The 22,582-nt window shown below is 48.4% G+C and overlaps 1 protein-coding gene across 1 annotated transcript in view; it reads right to left on the minus strand.

Moving 5' to 3' along the window:
* gucy1b1 (guanylate cyclase 1 soluble subunit beta 1) overlaps positions 1-22,582 on the minus strand; it is a 235,530-nt gene that overhangs the window by 103,510 nt on the left and 109,438 nt on the right. Inside the window, exon 5 of the mRNA XM_086010219.1 lies at positions 15,230-15,427. Within this exon, the coding sequence (XP_085866345.1) occupies positions 15,230-15,427 (198 nt within the window). The remainder of the gene's footprint in view (positions 1-15,229; positions 15,428-22,582) is intronic.

Here is a 22,582-nt window from a genome sequence, read left to right on the forward strand (position 1 = left end):
GGAGGTTATTTGTGTCCTCCTTTGTGAATACAGAACCAAAGTATGAGTTTAATTGGTCTGCCATTTCCTTATTCTCCATTATATATTCTCCCGAATCGGACTGCAAGGGACCGACTTGGGATTTTACCAGTCTTTTCCTCCTGATATACCGATAAAAGCTTTTGCAGTCTGTCTTTATGTTTGCTGCAAGTTTACTTTCGTATTCTATTTTCCCCTTCCTGATTAATCCCTTTGTCCTCTTTTGCTGTATCCTGTACTGCCCCCAATCTTCCGGTCTGGTGCTTTTTTTTGCCAGTTGATATGCCCTTTTTTTTGATTTTATGCTGTCCCTAATTTCCCTCGTTATCCACGGTTGAGTCACCTTTTTAGGTTTATTTTTATGCCAAACCGGTATAAACATGTTCTGGAATTCTTCCATTCTATCTTTGAATGCTTGCCATTGTCTCTCCACTGTCAATCCCCCCAGAAACACCACCCAATCAATCATTCTGCATCTGCATGTAAAGAATGCACTACAGAAAGTAGCTTTTAACTTTTTTTATTCTTAACCAATCTAAGAAAAATTATGAAAGCTACCACTCTGAACAAATGGCTCTGGAATCCACAAAAAAAGCCAAAAGAATGGAAAGTATTCAATGAACTTAATGATCCATCTAATTTTGCTGCTAATCTACAAAACAGTAGGGGGGGGAATTCAGTCTCGCCCTGTTTGGGGCACCATTATTGGCCGTGCGCAAAGTTTAGCGCCTGGTGCTAATTATCGCCTCCAAAGGCAAACTTGGCTTTTATCGTCCCTGGAGGTGATTGGAGCACTAAATCAGGCGCTACACACCTCTCTTAAGGCGCTAACGCCAAGGAGCGAGGCGCTACCTCAGAGCGCCGGCGAAGCTCATGTGATGTCAGTCAGCAATGGAACACAGACACACTGGTGCCGGCCAGTTCTTAAAGGGGAGGGTTGATCTTGCTCTCCATCCGCATCCTGCTCATTGCAGCCTTCAATCTCGGCCTGGAGAGACCTGTACATCAAATCCGCTAGAAAGCAAAATGGAGAGACCCAGGGAAAGAGCTCAGAGTGCAGCCCCCACAGTCTCTTCTAAATTGATACAAGGGCAAATCAAAATGAACCTGCAAAGTGCTGCTCAGTACCCAAAACTCCTTCACACAGCGTTGAATCTCTCCAGAAGTCTCTCTCGCTCTCTCTCTCAGAATGCGTAGTGCAAAAATGTCACCAATATTAAATCCGTGAATCTTAAGGTATGGTGTTCTTCAATAAATAGATGGAGACTGCAGATCAACAATCAACAGGTGTTTACTGGAGGGTAGTCTAAAAACTAACAGTACAGGGGCTAGATTTTCAGTCGCTTGCGCCAGCAGTTAGCGCCTTAAGAGAAGTGATTTTCGGGCGCTATGCGTGTAGCGCCCGGGCGCAGCGCAGTTTGCGCCCCGCCCCAAATTAAGTTGCCCGTTAGCGCCGGCGCAAAGTTTAGCGCCCGCCCGGATGCGCGCGCAGAAAATGACGTCACATCCTCGTGCAACGCCCTTTGTGCGCCCCGATTCCAAACTTCAGTCGGACCGCCCCATTGTGCGGCTGGCGGCCGGAGCGTTTGGAAAAAGGAACGCAACACAACCAGCGCGGGCCCCGGGGGGCGCAAAGGGGACGTACTCTCCAGTATAAAGGCCAGCCTTTTTTCAGAAAACACTCTTGTGCAACGCATTTCTGGAGACACAAGGAGGATAGCTAACTGGTTTCAAGCAGCAAGAGCAGGTATTTTTGGACTCAGGCCAGAGCGCTGCAAGTGGCCTTTTGGAAATTAGCGTGTTTGCCAGGATTTGATGGGGGTTGCATGGGGTGCCAACGCGGAGCTGCAGCTCCATGTCCGTAGGGCTCGCAGACGCATTGTGAGAGGGGCAGCCCTGGCTAGAGGCAGAGGGGGCTACAGGCGTCGGCCTTGCCCAGTCAGGCTATACCGCCAGCAGCGCTCCTACCTAAACATGAGTGCCGCGCGATGTGTTAAAAGGCTCCGATTCCGAAAGGAGGTGATTGCAGAGATCTGCCACCTGCTTTGCCGAGATCTGCGGCCAAAGCTCAGGTGCAGGACGTCTCTGTCGGTGGAAGTGAAGGTGACGGTGGCATTGAACTTCTATGCCACCGGCTCCTTCCAATACACTGCTGGGGACATAGCAAACATCTCCCAGTACGGCGCGCATCGCTGCATCCGCCAGGTGACCGAAGCACTGTTCAGAAGGAGAAGCCAATTCATCTCCTTCCCCATGGCCCTGGAGAGCCAGCATCAGCGCGCATTGGGATTTTCCACACTCGGGGAATTCCCCTTGGTGCAGGGCGCCATTGACTGTACGCATGTGGCTTTGCGGGCTCCTCTGGAGCATGGCGAGCAGTATCGCAACAGGAAGGGCTACCATTCTCTGAATGTGCAGCTGGTCTGTGACCACAAGCAGCGCATCATGGCAGTCAATGCCAGCTTCCCAGGCAGCAGCCACGATGCCTTTATCCTGCGGCAGAGTACTGTGCATGACATGTTCCAGGCACAGCCTCCCCCAAGAGGATGGCTACTCGGGGACAAAGGCTATCCTTTGTGCACCTGGCTCATGACCCCGCTCCGCGCGCCCAGGACCGCTGCTGAAGAGGCCTACAACGAGAGCCATCAAACCACCCGCAACATCATCGAGCTAACTATTGCGGTCCTCAAGCAGCGGTTCCGCTGCCTTGATCGCTCCGGAGGAGCTCTCCAGTATTCGCCGGACCGGGTCTCCCAATTTGTGGTGGTTTGCTGCATGCTAAACAACCTGGCTATCCGCAGGACTCAGGCACTGCCACCTGACGTTGGACCAGCACCTCAGGAGGAGGAGCAGGAGGAGCATGAGGAGGAGGAGGAGGAGGAGCAGGAGTACGTTCCCAGGAGGGAGCGACCAGGGACAAGGGCCGCACGACACCACCTTATTGCACGGTACTTCTAAGCCCCCTGTCAGGGAATGGCCAGGGGCCATGAGGGAAGATGAATGCAGCCGCTCCGCAACCCCTCAGCCGGCGAAGCCAACAAACACTAAGAAGAACAACCATGGAGACTGCATGAATAAAGATAATTTTTTATTACACAAAAATGAAAAGCCCTTCCCACATGAATCCCCAAAAACAATAAACGGGCCCCACAAAAAGCCCAACAAATGACTCACTCCCACAAACTGGGGAGGAGTCACTCCACCTTTCTTCAAACCGGGCCTCAACGTCGGCCTAACGCAAAAAATAAGCCCTCCAACAACACAACCATGGGCAAAATAAAGATGGCCACCGCCATATAAAAGGAAAGCTGCCCACACCCTCTACTGAGTGGCCCGCGAGGGCGAGACCTTGCCCAGCCTTTTGCCTCCCCTGCCCGGCCTGCTGCTCCTTCGCAAGCTCTGCCCAGTGGCTGCTGCGAGGCTGGGGGAAGGCGCCTGAGGCTCAGATGCCCTTCCGCCAGATGCCGCTGGGGGGCGGCCTACACGGCGTTTGGGCCTCGAGGGGCCGTCTGCTGAGTGGCGCACCTGAGCCTGGCCACCATCAGCTGCAGCCGCTTGCCCTTGACGCCCCAGTGGGGGAATGGCGGCGACGGATGGCGCAATGTGGGCCAGCTGGCGTCTGGGATGCGCTGGCTGGTGCTGTGGCGCGGTGGCACTCGGCCGGGCCCGCACTGCAGGATCCGCAACAATCAGCCGAGGGGCGGCTTGCTGGGATGGTCCAGCGCGGCGGCTGCCCTGGCGATGCCTGCCTGAGACAGCGCGTGTGGCAGCAGTGAGTACCCCTGTGGTCCTGCTGTGCGCGCGCATCACAGTCGCCAGGGTCTTGACGGCATCAGTCAGCATGCGGCCACTCGCGGCAGTTGCTGCCCCGAGCTCGCGCACACTGGTCGCCAGCGACTCGATGGCCTCAGGCATGCGCCCCACCACGCTCATGAGCTCCGTGTGGCGCCAGTCCGAATCCTCGGCCATCTTATCCAGCTTCCGCACCTCCTCCGAGGTGAAGGTGTCCGGACTGGAGTCGCGACTCTCCCGCTGGGGAGGAGGGGGCCGAACTAGGGGACCCTTGCCGCGTTGGTGGCGGCGAGTGTGCCGAACAGCAGCACTCCCCTCTGATCCTTCCCCCCTTTGGGGGGGGAAGGCCGCGGGCCACGCGCACGGCTCCTGGGTGGCTGGACGCCACTGGTCCCAGAAGCTGCATTGCCCTGCGACAGTTCCTCCAGGCACTCGTCCAGTGAGGAGGTGTCAAGCATTTCCTCCTCTCCTGCGGGACGTGACTGTTCCCCCGAAGGTCCGGCTTGCTCCTCCTCCTCCTCCTCGTCGGAGGTGCTGTCACTGGCAGCTTCAGGGTCCTGGTCGTCACCAGCTGAAAGCAGGAATGCACAAGAGTAGCTTCAGAGTGAGGAGACGGCGTCAGCGAGGGAGTTAGGACTGGTGGCATTCAGCGCATTGGTGGGACAGTGGCAAAGGAGGTAGCTCGGATGGGCCAGTGCGACGCGAGAGGGCCAAAAGGCGAGGTCCTTACCATTGCCGGGCAGTGGAGGGTCGGATACTCCGCACGCTGTGGGGACGATCACACGGGCTCCCATGAGCACACACATGCGCTCCTCCAGCCGAGTGAGCTTCTGCAGCTTGGCGCGGCCACCCCTGGCATGGGCCTGGCGATTAAACGCTACTTTAGCCTGCAAGAGAAAGGACGGGCTGTAAGTGCGCAGTGAAGCCCTGATGTAGTATGCACTGCCTCCCATGGTGGAATAGCGTGGACAGAGTGAAGCCCTGATGTAGTGTGCACTGCCTCCCATGGTGGAATAGCGTGGACAGAGTGAAGCCCTGATGTCGTGTGCACTGCCTCCCATGGTGGAATAGCTTGGACAAAGTGTAGAGTGCCGAGTGGCCATGTGATGCTCATGACTGTCCCAATGCTGCTGGCTGAGAGCTGGCCAATAGGACTTTCAGCTCCCTTTGCCCATCATGTCAGGTGTACATGCAAGAATGAGGAGGAGACTGGAAAGGCTACTCACCTTCACAATCCTGGTCAGATCGTTGTATTTTTTACGACATTGTTTGTGGGTCCTGGGGGCATCGCCGGTGAACGTCACCCTCTGGGTGATCTGCTTCCAGGCTTTGGTGTAGTCGTGGTGGGTTGGCTTCCTCCCACTCTCTGGGAACAAGATCTTGCGCCTCACCTCCAGAGCTGTGACCATTATGTCCAGATCACCCTCTGAGAAGCGCAGGGCACGCTGACGGGCCTTCTCTGGCATTGCCATGACTCCCTGGGGCTGAGCAGCAGTGTTGAGGCCTCTTTGCAAGGCTGCAGTGTGCAGGGCGTGGCAGCAGACCAATTCGTCCCTTCCCCCTTTAAGAGCTGGTCGGCGCCACGGGGTCTGCTGTCAGTCCAAAAATGACCGCACCCGCGCTGCGCCCCGCCTGGGCACTATCCCTCTGGACCGCCGGCTTAGCGCCTAAAGATAGGAGTGGAATGCCTCTTTTAGCGCTCCACCAATCTCTTAGGGCGAAGCCACTGAATTTCCGGCAACGGGGCGCTACTTTGGGGCGGGCGCTAACTTCGGGCGGGCGCTAAGGTTAGCGCCCCAAAACTGTCTATACTGAAAATCTAGCCCCAGATGCCTGCTCAGGGCTTATATACAGGTGTGGTCACTGCCGGTACTACAGTATACAGGAGCTGTAAAAGTAGTTCTCTCTTAAAGGTACATACACTACAACCAACAAAAAAAGGCAGGAAGCAGTCGCCTTTAAATAGCAATCCCCCAGTCCCTTCCTGACTGCAAAACGCTCCCCTCAACCTGTCGTTGCTAGCGGCAGGCGGTAAGGCAGCGGGCGCCACTCAATATCCACTCCAGGGCGCTACCGGGGCGTTGCGCACTCGACTGATATCACGATCTGCCGGTGCAGGAGATCGTGGTGGTAGTGTTTAGTGCCGCCGCAAAATGTCTAGTTAATTTTGCAAGCAGCGCAAACATCGCCGCGCCCGGGTGCTTGTTGCTTTGCGCCCCATTAGCGCCTTCTTAAGGCGTTAACAGGAGGCGCAAACAACTGAATTTTTCCCCCTAGTTCTTTTCTTGCCTCTTTAAGTACCAAATAATTGTTTTAATAGACAAATTCTCTTTGTGTTCTAGAAAAATGTTAGTATAGGTTCTGTTCTGTTCCTTGTTAATTCAGAGGTAATTAAAAAAGGTGGGGGGTCAAGTGAGGGTTAACTTAGAAATCTAAAGAGAAAAGTCAAGGCAATAGAACAGCATAGCGATCTGAGTAAAGATAAGCAGAGAGTGACAGGGAGGGACAGAGAGTTTAACGGCAATAGTGCATCAGCGAATAAGGTGAAAGCAGGGAATAATGGTAAAAAGTTACATAAGAACATAAGACATAGGAGCAGGAGTAGGTAATTCGGCCCCTCGAGCCTGCTCCCCCATTCAATGAGATCATGGCTGATCTGATCTTGGCCTCAACTCCACTTCCCTGCCCGCTCCCCATAACCCTTGACTCCCTTGTCATTCAAAAATCTGTCTATCTCCACCTTAAATATATTCAATGACCCAGCCTCCACAGCTCTCTGGGGAAGAGAATTCCAAAGATTCACGACCCTCAGAGAAGAAATTCCTCATTTCCGATTTAAAAGGGTTTTCCCTTATTCTGAAATGATGCCCCCTAGTTCTAGATTCCCCCACGAAGGGAAACATCCTCTCTGCAGCTACCCTGTCAAGCCCCTTCAGAATCTTATATGTTTCAATAAGATCCCCTCATTCTTCTAAACTCCAATGAGTATAGGCCCAACCTGCTCAACCTTTCCTCATAAGACAACCCCCTCATCTCCAGAATCAACCTCGTGAACCTTCTCTGAACTGTCTCCAATGCAACTATATCCTTCCTTAAATAAGGAGTCCAAAACTGTACGCAGTACTCCAGGTGTGGTCTCACCAACGCCCTGTACTGTTGTAACAGGACTTCCCTACTTTTATACTCCATTCCCTTTGCAATAAAGGCCAACATTCCATTTGCCTTCCTAATTACTTGCTGTACCGGCATTTTAACTTTTTGTGATTCATGTACAAGAACCCCCAGATCCCTCTGCACCTCAGCATTTGTAATCTCTCCCCATTTAAATAATAATTTGCTTATTTCTTTCTTTCTTTCTTTATTTATTTAATTTTATTTTTAGTTAAGTTAAGATTAAAGGCTCTTTATCTAAATGCACGAAGCATTCGTAACAAGATAAATGAATTAGTGGCACAAATAGAGATAAATGGGTTTGATCTAATCACCATTACAGAGACATGGTTGCAGGGTATCCGATATTAGGAACTAAATGTTCCAGGGTACTTGACCTTTCAAAAAGACAGACAGAATGGAAAAGGAGATGGGGGTAGCCCTGATAATAAAGGATGACATAAGGACAATAGTGAGAAATCAAATCAAATCAAATCAACTTTTATTGTCATTGTTAGTGCACAAGTGCAGTACAACGAAATGTAGGCTTGCGGCTCCCGAGAGTGTACATTTAGATTAAGACATTTAAACATTCAACATACATTTGGCTTGTAATACATGAACATAAACATAACCATAATAAAGTGCATTGGCAGATGTGCAGGCTTTAGAGTTTATTTGTGGAGTTCAGTAGGATGACAGCCCTGGGAAAGAAGCTGTTCCTAAATCTGGTCGTACGGGTGCGAATGCATCTGTAGCGTCTCCCAGATGGCAGGAGGGCGAACAGACTGTGGCTGGGGTGGGTAGGGTCTTTGATGATGGACCGTGACCTCCGTAAACAGCGTTTCTGGTATATGTGCTCTATGGTCGGTAGCCGGGTGCCAGTAATGCGTTGGGCAGTTTTGACTACCCGCTGCAGGGTTTTCCGGTCATAGTAGCTACAGCTGCCATACCATACTGTGATACAGTTTGTCAGGATGCTCTCTATTGTGCAGCGGTAAAAGTTAGAGAGGATCAGGGGTGACAGGTTACATCCCTTCAGCCTCAGGCGCTGCTGGGCCTTCTTCACCAGAGAGGAGGTATTGAGGGACCAGGAGAGGTCTTCCGTGATGTGGACGCCGAGGAACTTAAAGCTGTGCACCCTTTCCACCACAGCCCCATTGATGTGGATGGGGGTGTGACTTCCGCCTTTAGACTTCCTGAAGTCCACAATGATTTCTTTGGTTTTCTTGACGTTAAGGGCCAGGTTGTTATCGGCGCACCACTTCACGAGATGCTGGACCTCCTCCCTGTAGGCTGACTCATCGTTGTTGGTGATCTGGCCTACTACCGTGGTATCATCCGCAAACTTGATGATGGTGTTGGAACCATGAACAGCCACACAGTCGTGGGTGAAGAGGGAGTAGAGGAGGGGGCTCAGAGGAGGGGGATCTTGGGTCGGAAGACCAGGAAATAGAATCAGTATGGGTGGAGATAAGAAATAACAAGGGACAGAAAACCCTGGTGCAAGTAGTTTATAGGCCCCCCTTAACAGTAGCTATACCGTTGGAGAGAATATTAATCAAGAAATAATAGGAGCTTGTAACAAAATAATGCAATCATCGTAGGGGAATTTAATCTTCAAATAGACTGGACAAATCAAATTGCCAAAGGTAGTCAGGAGGACGAGTTCATGGAATGCATTTGAGGCAGTTTCCTTGAACAATATATCGTGGAACCAACCAGGGAACAGGCTATTTTAGATCTTGTATGATACAAGGTTAATTAGTAATCTCATAGTAAAGGATCCTCTGAGGAAGAATGATCAAATATGATAGAATTTCACACTGAGTTTGAGAGTGGCATACCTAAATTCGAAACTAGAGTCTTAAACTTAAATAAAGCCAATTACATAGGTATGAGGGGTGAGTTGGCTAAGGTAAATTGGGAAAATATATTAAAAGGTTTGACGGTAGCTAAGCAGTGGCAAACATTTGAAGAAACATTTCAAAATTCTCAACGAATATATATTCCATTGAGAAATAAAGGCCTAGAAATTAGGTATGGCCCCGCCAGCTCAGTTGCGCCCAAAAGTTTGCGCAGCGCCCGGAGCCCGTTGCGCCCGCCAGAAATTCACTTTTAGCGCCCCAAGTCGGAACCGGGCGCTGTTCCAGGGTGTGCCCGCCTCCGCTTGGGGCGCTGAAAGTGAATTTCAGCGTTCCAGCTGCCGCTGCGCCACCCGATGCGGTGCGGCAGGCTGGGGTACTGCAGGCCTCCTCCTTCTCTTAAGGAGGAGCTGCCTGCAGCCGTGAGATCGCCGCTGGATTCTGCCGGCAAATGAGCCCGGCACCACGGAGAAGTGCCGGGCTCGCGGGAATCAGCCACCAATGCCGCGGGGGGGGTGGTGTAGGAGGCCGGGGAGGGAGGTGCGGGCAGGCGACCGCCGAAAAAGCGGCCGGCTGCACCTCCACCTTTATGCGCCCCACTAACGCTGCATGAAGGCCGTGTTTCACGAACGTTGTTTGCGGCCGCTGCGGAAGAGGCGGCCGCAACTGAATATGGGCGTCGGGCCGGCATCGGGGCGGAACCGGGGCGCTGCGCACACCGATGACGTCATCGGTGCCAGCGCAGCGCTACCGGCTACCGCCGCCATTAACGCTGCACTCAATTTCCGCGCTACCAACCCCGCCGGCGCAGAAGACCTCTTTAGGCGCTAAGTGGGTGCAAGGCCCACTGAATTTCTAGGCCAAAATCTCCATGGGAAAAGTGATCCATCCATGGCTAACTAATAATGTTAAGGATCGTATTAGACTAAAAGAAGAGGCTTATAATGCCTGAGAATTGGGAGAGTTTTAGAAACCAGCAAAGGATGACCAAAAATTTAATAAAAAGGGAGAAAACAGAATATGACAGTAAACTGGTAAGAAATATGAAAACAGATTGTAAGACTTTCTACAAGAATGTAAAAAGGAAGAGATTAGCAAAAGTAAACGTTGGTTCCTTAGAGGCTGAGAAATTATACTGGGGAATAAGGAAATGGCAGAGACGTTAAACAAATATTTTATACCTGTCTTCACAGTAGAAGACACAAAAAGCATACCAAAAATAGTGAGGAACCAAGGGCTATTGAGAGTGAGGAACTTGAAGTAATTAATATCTGTACAGAAAAAGTATTGGAGAAACTAATGGGATTAAAAGCTGAGAAATCCCATGGACCTGATGGCCTACATCCTAAGGTTCTGAAAGAGGTGGCTCCAGAGATAGTGGACGCATTGGTTGTGATCTTCCAAACTTCTCTACATTCTAGAATGGCCCCGGCGGATTGGAAGGTAGCAAACATAACCCTGCTATTCAAGAAGGGAGGGAGAGAGAAAACAGGGAACTGCAGGCAGTTAGCCTGACATCAGTCATTGGGAAATGATTGGGGAAGTGGTAACAGGTCACTTAGAAAATCATAATATGATTAGGCAGATTCATCATAGTTTTATGAAAGGGAAATCATGTTTAACAAATTTATTAGAGATTTTTGAGGATATAACTAGCAGGGTAGATAAAGGGGAACCAGTAGATGTAACATATTTGGATTTCCAAAAGTCATTCAATAAGGTGCCACATAAAAGGTTGTTACACAAGATAAGGGCTCATGGGGTTGGGGGTAATATATTAGCATGGATAGAGGATTGGTTAAGGGACAGAGTATGGATAAACGGGTCATTTTCAGGTTGGCAAGCTATAACTAGTGGGGTGCCGCAAGGATCAGTGCTTGTGCCTCAACTATTTGCAACTTATGTTAATCACTTAGATGAAGGGACCGAGTGCAGTGTATCGAAGTTTGCTGACAATACAAAGCTAGGTAGGAAAGTAAGCTGTGAGGAGGACACAAAGAGCCTGCAAAGTTATATAAACAGGTTAAGTGAGTGGGCAATAAGGTGGCCAATGAAGTATAATTTGGGGAAATGTGAGGTTATTCACTTTGGTAGGAAGAACAGAAAAACAGAAAGTTAGCATTCAGGTACAGCAAGCAATTAGGAGGGAAAATGGGGGTTGGAGTATAAGAGTAAGGCAGTCTTGGTACAATTGTACAGGCCCTTGGTGAGACCACACCTGGAGTACTGTGCACAGTTTTGGTCTCCTTATCTATGGAAGGATATACTTGCCTTAGTGGCGGTGCAATAAAGGTTCACTAGATTAATTCCTGGGATGAGAGGGTTGTCCTATGATGAGAGATTAAGTAGAATGAGCCTTTGGAATTTAGAAGAATGAGAGGTGATTTCATTAAAACATAAGATTCTGAGGGGGCTTGATGGAGTAGATGCTGAGAGGTTGTTTTCCTTGGCTGAAGAATCTAGAACTAGGGGGCATAGTCTCCGGATAAGGGGTAGGCCATTTAAGACTTTGATGAGGAGGAATTTCTTCACTGAGAGGGTTGTGAATCTTTGGAATTCTCTACCTCAAAGGGGCTGAGTCATTGAGTATATTCAAGGCTGAGATCGATAGATTTTTGGATCCTCGGGGAATCAAGGGATGGGGGATTGGGCGGGAGGTTGAAGATCAGCAATTATTTTATTGAATGGCACAGCAGACTCGAGTGGACGTCTGGCCTACTCCTGCTCCTATTTCTTATGTTGTTATGCTCTTAACTAGAAAAGGAAAAACAAAGCAATTGTAATAGAAACATAGAAGCTCTTAAGAGCATTTGACAATAACTCTTTTAGAGAGGGTACCACACATTTATCAGCACCAACAAAGTTGCAGCAAATTCATACGTAAAACCAGTATGTAAAGGCCTTGCATACCATCATTGGTATTTAATGCATGATATTAAATTGAGTTAACTGTAAAGATTTCATACAGTACTTTGTACAATAAAATTCAACAAAATGCGATATGTTGCAATGAATCATCAAAATCAGTAAGCACAGTATGCTGATCATGCTGTAATTAAAATTAGATCTTGTAACTTGGTGCTAATAAATAACTAATGATAAGCAATTGGTTTCCAATAACAAACATTCCACTTATATATATTATTTCTACACCCAAATTTCTTCAGCCCATTACAAGGCCAGAACGTTGAATTAGAGAAGCAAAAGAAATATGAAAAATATTTCACCTGCGCCTTGATACTCTGTTCAGCCTTGTGTCCCAATGAGAAACTATCTTCCTAAAACAAATGCCAAGGTGTATTTCTAACCAGACTCAGAAATTCCTGGCCTACAGAACATTAATCTACAAATCTTCAATTCCACTCATACAATAGTGCCAAATCTATAGACATATAGGCATAGAATTGCAACGGGGATCCCCTTATCGGCCACCATAACTTACGTCGAAGATTGGTAGAAATCATCCAAAGGCGATGTAAGAAGCCATTTACGCAGCTTTCCGCTGACCTTCCAACAAAGTTACAGTATATTGAGAGAACCACTGTAGAAATTCAACCCCCAAGCTCTTATGCCATTTCTGGGTGTTCCACTAGACTAGCGGTAAGAGACTGGGAAAACTCCCATGGAATTTCAAGGCTATATTACTTATAAACTGTTTTTCTATTTTATAATTCTGACACCAAATGGGAAGGCAGAAAGGTTATGAATGTCAACAGCTCCTATGGACATTTTATAAACTTACTCTTGGGATGTGGTTGATGCTGGCAACTATCCTTTGATGCCCTGAGAAGATGGCGGGCCTTCTCCTTGAACCATTGCAGTCCTTCTACTAGTAAAAATCAAGACCTCGATTTTAACAGCCACCCTGCCCCGCCCCACCACCCCCGATAGGTGGGAGAGGGTCTGAGGGGGTTAAAATATCAGGCTTTAGCAACCCAACCCAACCCGACTGCATTCCCAGCCGCCACACTATTTACACCACTGATTCAGGCCCTGGAGGAGCTCCCGCTAAAAGTAGGTAGGGCCGACTTAACATGCAATAGTCACACCCTGATGGTATCATCGGCACCGCAACTTATTTTTAACCTCACCACAGGGGAAGTCCCGCACTGTCTGTTGCCTGGAAGCAGAAATAGGGTGGAAGGAGCAGACTGGCCAGAAAATCCCCAGATAGGTTTTAAATATTTGCCAGTTTTTAAGCTCCTTATGGGCCAGGAGGAGCATAAGTGCTCCAGCCAGGCTTCAAACAGAAACCTTTGGCCTCCCCAGGCCTGATCACGGCCCGATCTCTCATGCCCAGAGGTTACATGCCATGCTGTCTGTCGGGAACCATTACTACTGGTCCCTGGCTGCGGTCTCCTGATGCTAATTTCTGCTTCTGCCTGCTGGCCAGGCTGTCAATTTGGCTGGGTGTCAGGCTGCAGTGATTTATTTAGATGAGGCCCTGCCTTAAAGATCGACAAGACCTCCACGACCTCGGCCTTGCCAGGTTCTTCGTCAATTATTGGGCTGCCCCGCACTCTACCCACCTCCCTGTTAATATTGGGGTCCAATAGTCTACAGATGATGGGGAACAAATTCGGCATGTTAGCGCCTCCCCTTAGTGCCTGGGGGCCAGTCTTTAGCGGCTGCCAGGTCGTGACGTTTAATGCGTGTGGAAAGCCCTGTTAACGGCCCAGAGGCAAAATTGATGTTCGCCCCCTGCCGGAGGCATCGGAGGCAGAAACAAAGATTGGAAAATGTGGCCAGAGGGAGGAGAGGCAACAGGGCTCTCAACAGGAGGCTTTATCCCCCCAGGGTATTCTGGGAGCACTTCTCCTACATAAATTTAACTGAGCAGCAGTGTCTTAGAAGGCTCTGCTTCACCAAGGAGGTGGTCACAGAGCTCTGCCACCTCCTGCAGCCAGACCTCGAGCCTCAGATCAGGACCACCACAGCTCTCAGTGGTAGTCAAGGTCATCATTACCCTCAATTCCTTCGCCAGCATATCCTTCCAGTCTACAGCAGGAAACATATCTAACATTTCACAGTTCGCCGTCCATCGCTGCATCCGGGAGGTCACAAAGTCTCTCTACACCAGGAGAAGGGACTACATTTCCTTCCCCATGACCAGAGAGAAGCAGGATGAGCATACATGTGGCTTTGCCAGGATAGCGGGCTTCCCCATGGTGCAGGGCGCCATTGACTGCACCCATGTGGCTTTGCGGGCACCCCGTAACAATCCTGAGGTGTTCCGTAACCGCAAAGGACACCACTCACTTAATGTGCGACTCACAGACAGCAAATCCTCACTGTCAATGCCCGCTATCCTGGCAGCAGCCATGATACCTTCATCCTGCTCCACCATATCAAGCTCGCGGCTGGCTGGTCGGAGACAAGGGCTATCTGCTCTCCACCTGGCTCATGACTCCCCTCCGCAACCCCAACACTGCTGCTCAGCACTCATACAATGAGAGCCAAGCCGCCACCAGGACCATCATCGAGCAGACCATCGGAGTGCTCAAACAATGATTCCGCTGCCTTGACCGTTCAGGAGGAGCCCTGCAATACTTGGCTGAGCAAGTGCCCCATTTCGTGGTGGTGTGCTGCGTGCTGCACATCATAAGGGCCCAGCCATTGCCAGCAGACATAGCGGGACCACCTCAGGGGGAGGAAGAGGGAGAGCAGGAGGACGAGGAGGAGGAACAGCAGCGAGGGAGGAGGCAGCCACTCAATCGACATTCTGGAAGAGCCAGCAATGTTGAGAATGAGGTTGTGCTGAATGATTGAACCTCCCCCTTAACAACTGAAGAAGTTGTGTGATTTGGAGGGGAACTTGGAGGTAATTTTGTTCCTCGTGTCCTTCTTGTTGGTAGAGGTCACAGAGCTGGGAGGTGCTGTCAAAGTAAGTTGTGTGAGTTGCTGCAGTGCATCCAGTAGCTTGTACATACTGCAACCACAATATGATTGTGGTGGTTGGGGGCTGGGGGGAAGATTGGATATTGAGTCCAGTACCTATCAGTAAATAAAGGCATTATGGCACAATTTATTCCTGGGAAGCAGCCACCTAATGGCCCAGCTAAGAACTCATGTGAGAGGTAAGACACATTCAAAAGACAATCAAGATTCCAAATCCAACCCACTGCCTCCTACAGCCTGAGCTACCAAGAATGCACACATTGTGATGCCAGCCACAATGGATATTTATGATATCTGGACTAGCAATTAACACATTTAAACAATGAAAGGGTTAAGAAAAAGGTGAAATTGAGAATGATTAACGATAGAGGTTGTAGACTAATGTGCTGCAATAAAGTGACAAATTATATACTTCTATAGATGTGGGAAGACATGTATTTAAACAGATCCCATGTCTCTGGTTTTCTAACATTCATTATTAAAATTCGTTAATATTATGATCTTACCTTCATGTCTATTTCAGTGCCATGAAGCTTCTGTGAAACTGTCTTAATTATTCCAATTACAATATCTTGTAAGCCTTCCCTTTCTGAATAATAATGTAAAAGGAGACCTTTCCCTTTATCGGCATCTGTGCATCGGAATGATGGTGCACGCATCCCTGGGTAGATTGTAGCCAGGTGATCATGTAAAGCATCCAGGTTCTAGGGGGAAAAGGTTAACAATTTGTTTTCTTAGCATTTATCAAAGCATTTTAAAATAATATGATCTCTACTTCTTAGCAAAAGCTGAAAACATAGATGCAATGTGAAAAATAAGCAGCAAAAAGAAAAATAACTTTTAGAGATGAACCCAACCTTTTAGCTTCAAAAATAGAATCATAGAAATTTATGACACAGAAGGAGGCCATTCAACCCATCGTGTCTGTGCTGGCCGAAAAAGAGCTATTTACAGCCTGTGGAAAACATTAAGGCTACTTTTATTAGTTTTCTGAGTCTTATTTTCCTCCCTTTGTCTCTGCTGGACATGGGAGGGCAGAACAGTGGCATACCCCAGGTGGGGTGCTGAGCCTCCTCGTGTGTCCATTCCCTTCTGTCCTCTTAACAAGAAGAGTTAGGACTACCGGGATGACGTTACCCACCAGAAAATCTTGCCAGTTATGCCTCCACTTCTATCCCAGAGAGTGCCACTGCATGATGCAGGGGTACTAGAGATATCAACGTGGAGTTGGGACCCCATAACATAATTTCAATTATTACAATTTAAACACCAAGTCCCATTTTCTAATTTAAGTTTAACAAATGGATAAGTGGTTAACATCCCTGAATTATTATTTATTTATTTCGAAAGAATTGCATTTATATAGCGCCTGTCATGACCTCAGGATGGACCAAAGTGCTTTACAGCCAATGAAGTACTTTTGATGTGCAGCCACCATTGTAATGCAGGAAACACCGTGGCCAATTAGTACACATAAGCAGCAATGCAATAATGACCTGATAATCTGTGTTAGTGATATTGGTTGAGGGATAAATATTGGCCAAGAAAACTCCCTTGCTCTTCTTCAAAATAGTGCCATGGGATCTTTAAGGTCCACTTGAACATAAGGACATAAGAAATAGGAGCAGGAGTAGGCCATTCGGCCCATCGAGCCTGCTCCGCCATTCAATAAGATCATGGCTAATCTTCTAGCTCATCTCCACTTTCCTGCACTATCCCCATATCGCTTGGTTCCCTTAATATCCCAAAATCTATCGCTCTCTGACTTGAATATACTCAACAACTGAGCCTCCACAACCCTCTGGGCTAGAGAATTCCAAAGATTCACCACCCTCCGAGTGAAGACATTTCTCCTCATCTCAGTCCTAAATGGCTGACCCCTTATTCTGAGACTGTGACCCCTGGTTCTAGATTCCTCAGCCAGTGGAAACATCCTCCCACCATCTACCCTGTCAAGCCCTGTAAGAATTTTGTATGTTTCAATGAGATCACCTCTTATTCTTCTAAGCTCTAGAGAATATAGGCCTAATCTACTAAATCTCTCCTCATTGGACAACCCCCCATCCCAGGAATCAATCTGGTGAACCTTTGTTGCATTCCATGTATGGCAAGTACTGTATATCCTTCCTTAGGTAAGGAGACCAAAACTATACACAGGTGTGGTCTCACCAGGGCCCTATATAATTGTAATAAGACATCTTGGCCTAGAAATTGGGTATAGCCCCACTTGGGGCGTTAGAATTGGCGCAGCGCAAAGTTTATAGCCAGACGCAACATGGCGCGATATTGGGTTGCATCGCCCCTAAAGGTGATTGAGGCACAAATTCAGGCATTACATGGGACTCCTAAGGCGCTAAACTTCCGGCGCAACCCAATATCGGAGCGGACGGGCGCAGCGCAGGTGCTCTCAATTACCGATGACCACGAGACTTCCAGGCGCCGGCCAGCTCTTAAAGGAGTGGGTCAGTCAGCTTCAGCATCCACACTCTTCGCCTTGCAGGCCTCACGGCGCAAGCCCTTCTCTGGCGCTAAAAACTTGGACCAGATGGAGAAGGTGAGACAGAGAGCAGAGCGCTTCACCAATGAGGCCCTGGAGCAATTGGTGGCTGCAGTGGAGCGCCGGCGAGATGTTCTCTACCCAGACAATGGCAGGAGGCCGAATCATAAGGACTACCGCTGAGCTTGGAGGGATGTATGCCAGAGGGTCAACTCCAGCAGCATGGTGACCAGGAGCCCTGTCCAATGCAGAAAGAAATTCAACGACCTCACTCGGGTCGTGAGGGTGGGTGTTGTTTCTGCAAACTTCAGCATCCCTTCATTTGCACCTGACTTTATGGCTACAGGGTGGCCTGTGCCTCATTGGCCATCTGCCAGCAAGCACCCATGGCCCTTTCTGGGCACACACATGCACATTTGACTCAAGGCGTCATGTAAGGACTCTTCCACCATGGGGGGCATGAGATGATCACTCAGGGCATCAGGTAACATAACTTCCCCTCCTTTCCCCTGCAGTCCAAGCTGGCGAGGATTGGCAAAGACCAGCTTCGCACCGGTGGCGGACCTCCACAAATGGTCACTCTCACGGATCTCGAGGAGAGAGTCCACCAGATTCTTGGAGGACGTCTGAGTGGTCCTGTAGCCACTGCAGCTGCCGACCCCATTGTCAACAGCGATGGTAAGGTTCTCACCTTTTACAATGGTCTCCTTCCACTTGTTCCCCCCGCTAGCATGCTTTCTCACTGTGGACCCATGTCATAGCCTTGCCACAATCTGGCATCCCTTGCTGCCAAGCTGTCCTTTTGCTAAAGCCACTCTTCCACCTCCCTGCTTTCAGATGCTGCATCACCAGCTCGGGAGCCGGGCCCTCAAGCTGCCAGTGCCTCCAAAGGCTCAATGAGAAAAGTACTGTCCAACAGAAGGTCAGCAACTCTCTCCAGCAACGATCAGAATGGCCAGCCCAAATGGCTCCAGCTTTTATACTAGTGCTGTCCCCTTTAAATAGCGCCCCCCGAGTCCGAGAAGGGCCTGGGAATGCTCCATCCAACTGTCACTAATAGCACCAGGCGGAAAGGTTGCGGACGCCACCGAATATCCGGTCCGGGGCGCCAAAAAGGCGTTGCACGCTGAAATGACGTCATGATCTGCCTGCGCCCGCGGGCGCGCGCAAAGAGTTAGCGCCGGCGCTAAAAGGATACTCAATATGGGAGGTGGCGCTATATTCACTGCGCCCGCCCGAAAATTGGGTAACGCCCCAATTCTCGGGCTCTTTAGGCGCTAATCGCTGGCGCTACCAACCGAATTTCTAGGCCCTTTACTCTTATACTCAAATCCTCTTGTAATAAAGGCCAACATACCATTTGCTTTCCTAATTGCTTGCTGTACCTGCATGTCAACTTTCAGTGATTTGAGCACAAGGACACCCAGGTCCCTCTGAACACCAACATTTCACAATCTCTCACCATTTAAAAATGCTCTGATTTTCTATTTTTCTTACCAAAATGGATAACTTCACATTTCTCCACATTATATTCCATTTGCCATGCTCATCCAAATCATTGATATAGATTGCAAATAGCAGAGGCCCAAGCACTGATCCTTGCGGTACCCCACTAGTTACAGCTTGCCAACCCGAAAATGACCCATTTATTCCTACTCTCTGTTTTCTGTCTGTTAACCAATCCTCAATCCATGCTAGTATATTAGCAGTGTGCGGAGCCAGATGATGTAGGCGGGGTTTTAAATGAATTTTTTGCATCTGTGTTCACTATGGAGAAAGACGATGTAGACATAGAAATCGGGAAAGGGGACTGTGACATACTTGAACATATTAGCATTGAGAGGGAGGAGGTGCTGGCGGTTTTAGCAGGCCAAAAAGTGGATAAATCCCCAGGCCCGGACGAGATGTATCCCAGGCTGCTGTGGGAGGCAAAGGAGGAGATTGCAGGGGCTCTGACACAAATTTTCAGAACCTCTCTGGCCACAGGGGATGTACCAGAGGACTGGAGAACAGCTAACGTAGTACCATTATACAAGAAGGGTAGCAGGGATAAACCAGGGAATTACAGGCCAGTGAGCCTAACATCTGTGGTAGGGAAATTATTGGAAAAAATTCTGAGGGACAAAATTAGTCTCCACTTGGAAAGGCAAGGATTAATCGGGGATAGTCAGCATGGCTTTGTCAAGGGTAAATCATGTCTGACAAATCTGATTGAATTTTGAGAGGGGGTGACTAGGGGGGTGGATGAGGGAAATGCTGTGGATGTGGTTTACATGGACTTCAGTAAAGCTTTTGACAAAGTCCCGCATAGGAGACTGGTCAAGAAGGTAAGAGCCCATGGGATCCAGGGTGCCTTGGCGCGTTGGATCCTAAACTGGCTGAGTGGCAGGAGGCAGAGGGTGATGGTCGAAGGTTGTTTTTGTGACTGGAAGCCTGTGTCCAGTGGGGTACCTCAGGGATCGGTGCTGGGTCCCTTGTTGTTTGTGATCTACATAAATGATTTGGATGAGAATGTAAAAGGTATGATCAGTAAGTTCGCAGATGACACGAAAATTGGTGGGGTGGTAAATTGCGAGGAGGAAAGCCTCAGGCTACAGGAAGATATAAACGGATTGGTCAGATGGGCGGAAAAGTGGCAAATGGAATTTAACCCTGAAAAGTGCGAGGTGATGCATTTTGGACGGACAAATAAGGCAAGGGAATACACAATGAGTGGTAGGACCCTAGGAAGTACAGAGGGTCAGAGGGACCTTGGTGTACATGTACATAGATCCCTGAAGGCAGCGGAACAGGTAGATAAGGTGGTTAAAAAGGCATATGGGATACTTGCCTTCATTAGCTGAGGCATAGAATATAAGAGCAGGGAGGTTATGATGGAGCTGTACAAAACGCTGGTGAGGCCACAGCTGGAGTACTGTGTGCAGTTCTGGTCGCCTCACTACAGGAAGGATGTGATTGCTTTGGAGAGGGTGCAGAGAAGATTCACCAGGATGTTACCTGGGATGGAGCGCCTCAGCTATGAAGAAAGACTAAACAGGCTGGGGTTGTTTTCCTTGGAGCAAAGAAGACTGAGGGGGGACCTGATTGAGGTGTACAAAATGATGAGGGGCATAGATAGGGTAGATAAAGAGGAACTTTTCCCCTTAGTAGGGGGGTCAATAACAAGGGGGCATAGATTCAGGGTAAGGGGCAGGAGATTTAGAGGGGATTTGAGGAGGAACTTTTTCACCCAGAGGGTGGTTGGAATCTGGAACTCACTGCCTGAAAGGGTGGTAGAGGCAGGAACCCTCACAACATTCAAGAAGCATTTGGATGAGCACTTGAAATGCCATTGCATACAAGGCTATGGACCAAATGCTGGAAAATGGGATTAGACTGGACAGGGATTGATGGACGGCGCAGACGTGATGGGCCGAAGGGCCTCTTTCTGTGCTGTATAACTCTATGACTCTATGACTCCCAATCCCATGAGCCCTAATTTTGTTTAATAACCTCTTGTGTGGCACCTTATCGAATGCTTTCTGAAAATCCAAATACACCACATCCACTGGTTCCTGTTTATCTATTCTGCTCGTTACAACTTCAAAAAACTCTAACAGATTTGTCAAACATGATTTCCCTTTCATAAATCTGTGTTGACTCTGCCCAATCCTATTATTATTTTCTAAGTGAGAAAGCAGACATCCGACACTGCGGCACTGGAATATCAGCCTAGATTGTGTGCTCAAATCTCTGGAGTGGAATCTGAACCCATAACCTTCTGACCCAGAGGCGAGAGTGCTACCACTGAGCCATGGCTGACACCTAATACGTTTTGTGTATGAAGACACCTGAATTTGCAGGGCTATGGGCAAAAAGTAGGGGAGTGGGACTAATTGAATAGCTTACAAAGTGTGGGCACAGACACGATGAGCCGAATGGCCTCCTTCTGTGCTGCATGATTCTAGGAATTAAAACACCAACTAAGCTAATTATTAGAAACAGGCCTATATTAACTTAAATAAGGCTGCCTTTTAATACACCACCAGTATTACAAGGCACATTCACATCAGCTTTTATCACTCAAGAATAAAGTCAATCATTTATTTTTGTACTTTTTAAATACAAAACAGAATTTGCAATAAAAAAATGTTTCCCGATGCATTTTATATTAAAATGCTGTGTTTTATATGGCATTTAGGAAAAGTTTGTAATTGCAATATATTTGGACATGTTTCATCTAACACAAGCCACGCCACCTTTTGCATGAACATTATTATACGAAAGATCTAGAAGGTAAGCGAGTTGGAAGTGACTAAAATTTCCAGAAACTATAGCCTGGAAATTATTGTGAGATATATTTTTATCAAGTTCATCTCTGTTATTTTAATGAGGGTATTAACCTATTTAGAAATAAAAATGATTACCTTTAAAGTGTTTTAGATGCTCTCACAGTTCAGTAGCTAGTTTGATGTACACAGTTATAGAGAAAAAAAACGGTTAATGAATGGGTTAATGCATTTGGCAAAACAGTGGAGAAGTTTGATATTTGTGTGGAACATCAATCATGGAATTTCCACAGGGTTCTCCTGATCTACTGCAGAAGATTGGTGGAACCCCTGGAGAAATGGCGTAAACAGCTATTTACTATGCATGTCGGATAAATTTACCAAATCCATGCTTCCGGTGGGGAGCTGTACTCAGCGGGTTGGAGATAGGGCGACAACACTTGGTTGTGTGCTCCCCGCTGCAAGTGTGGATTCAGTGAATTATTGCTATATTCTCTCTTGTGTATACATTATTCTATCTGTCTATACACACATTCTTCTTTATAACTATGGGCATCAAACTAGCTGCTGAGCTGTGGGATTGCCCATGTACCATCCATGAAAGGTACATCTTTTTGAAGAATTTTGCGAATTAGATCATTTCAGTTTTTCTTAAGAGTGAACAATCTTCACTACAGATCACGAACCCACTCAAGTCGACCTACAACACAGACTACGCTGAGAGACTCTGCCGTCGTACCTCTCGCACACTCCTCAACCATCTCGTACACCAGCTCTACAGCAGACGCCGCAACCTCAAAACCGAGATAGAGTCCATGTTCTCAGCCTGTGCTCAGGACACAGCAGACCAGCTACGAGACACCACCAAACAGACGAGGCAACGGAACTACACTGCCTACATGCACACCAAGAACAGGAAGCTTGAGAAACTCGGCATCACCACCAGCAGCAACCAAGCCTCCCCCGGTACCAGATTGAAACCACAGGGAAGTCCATCATCAACTTGTCCGACCACACCCTTCAACCAGACGAAATTGAAGTTCTCAGCTGAGGGCTCAATTTCTGCCCCACCACCAAAATGGACCCCATTGGTC

Source organism: Somniosus microcephalus, chromosome 2 (assembly GCF_052327205.1).
Source record: "Somniosus microcephalus isolate GS21.2 chromosome 2, FLI_Smic_1.0, whole genome shotgun sequence".
NCBI lineage: Eukaryota > Metazoa > Chordata > Chondrichthyes > Squaliformes > Somniosidae > Somniosus > Somniosus microcephalus.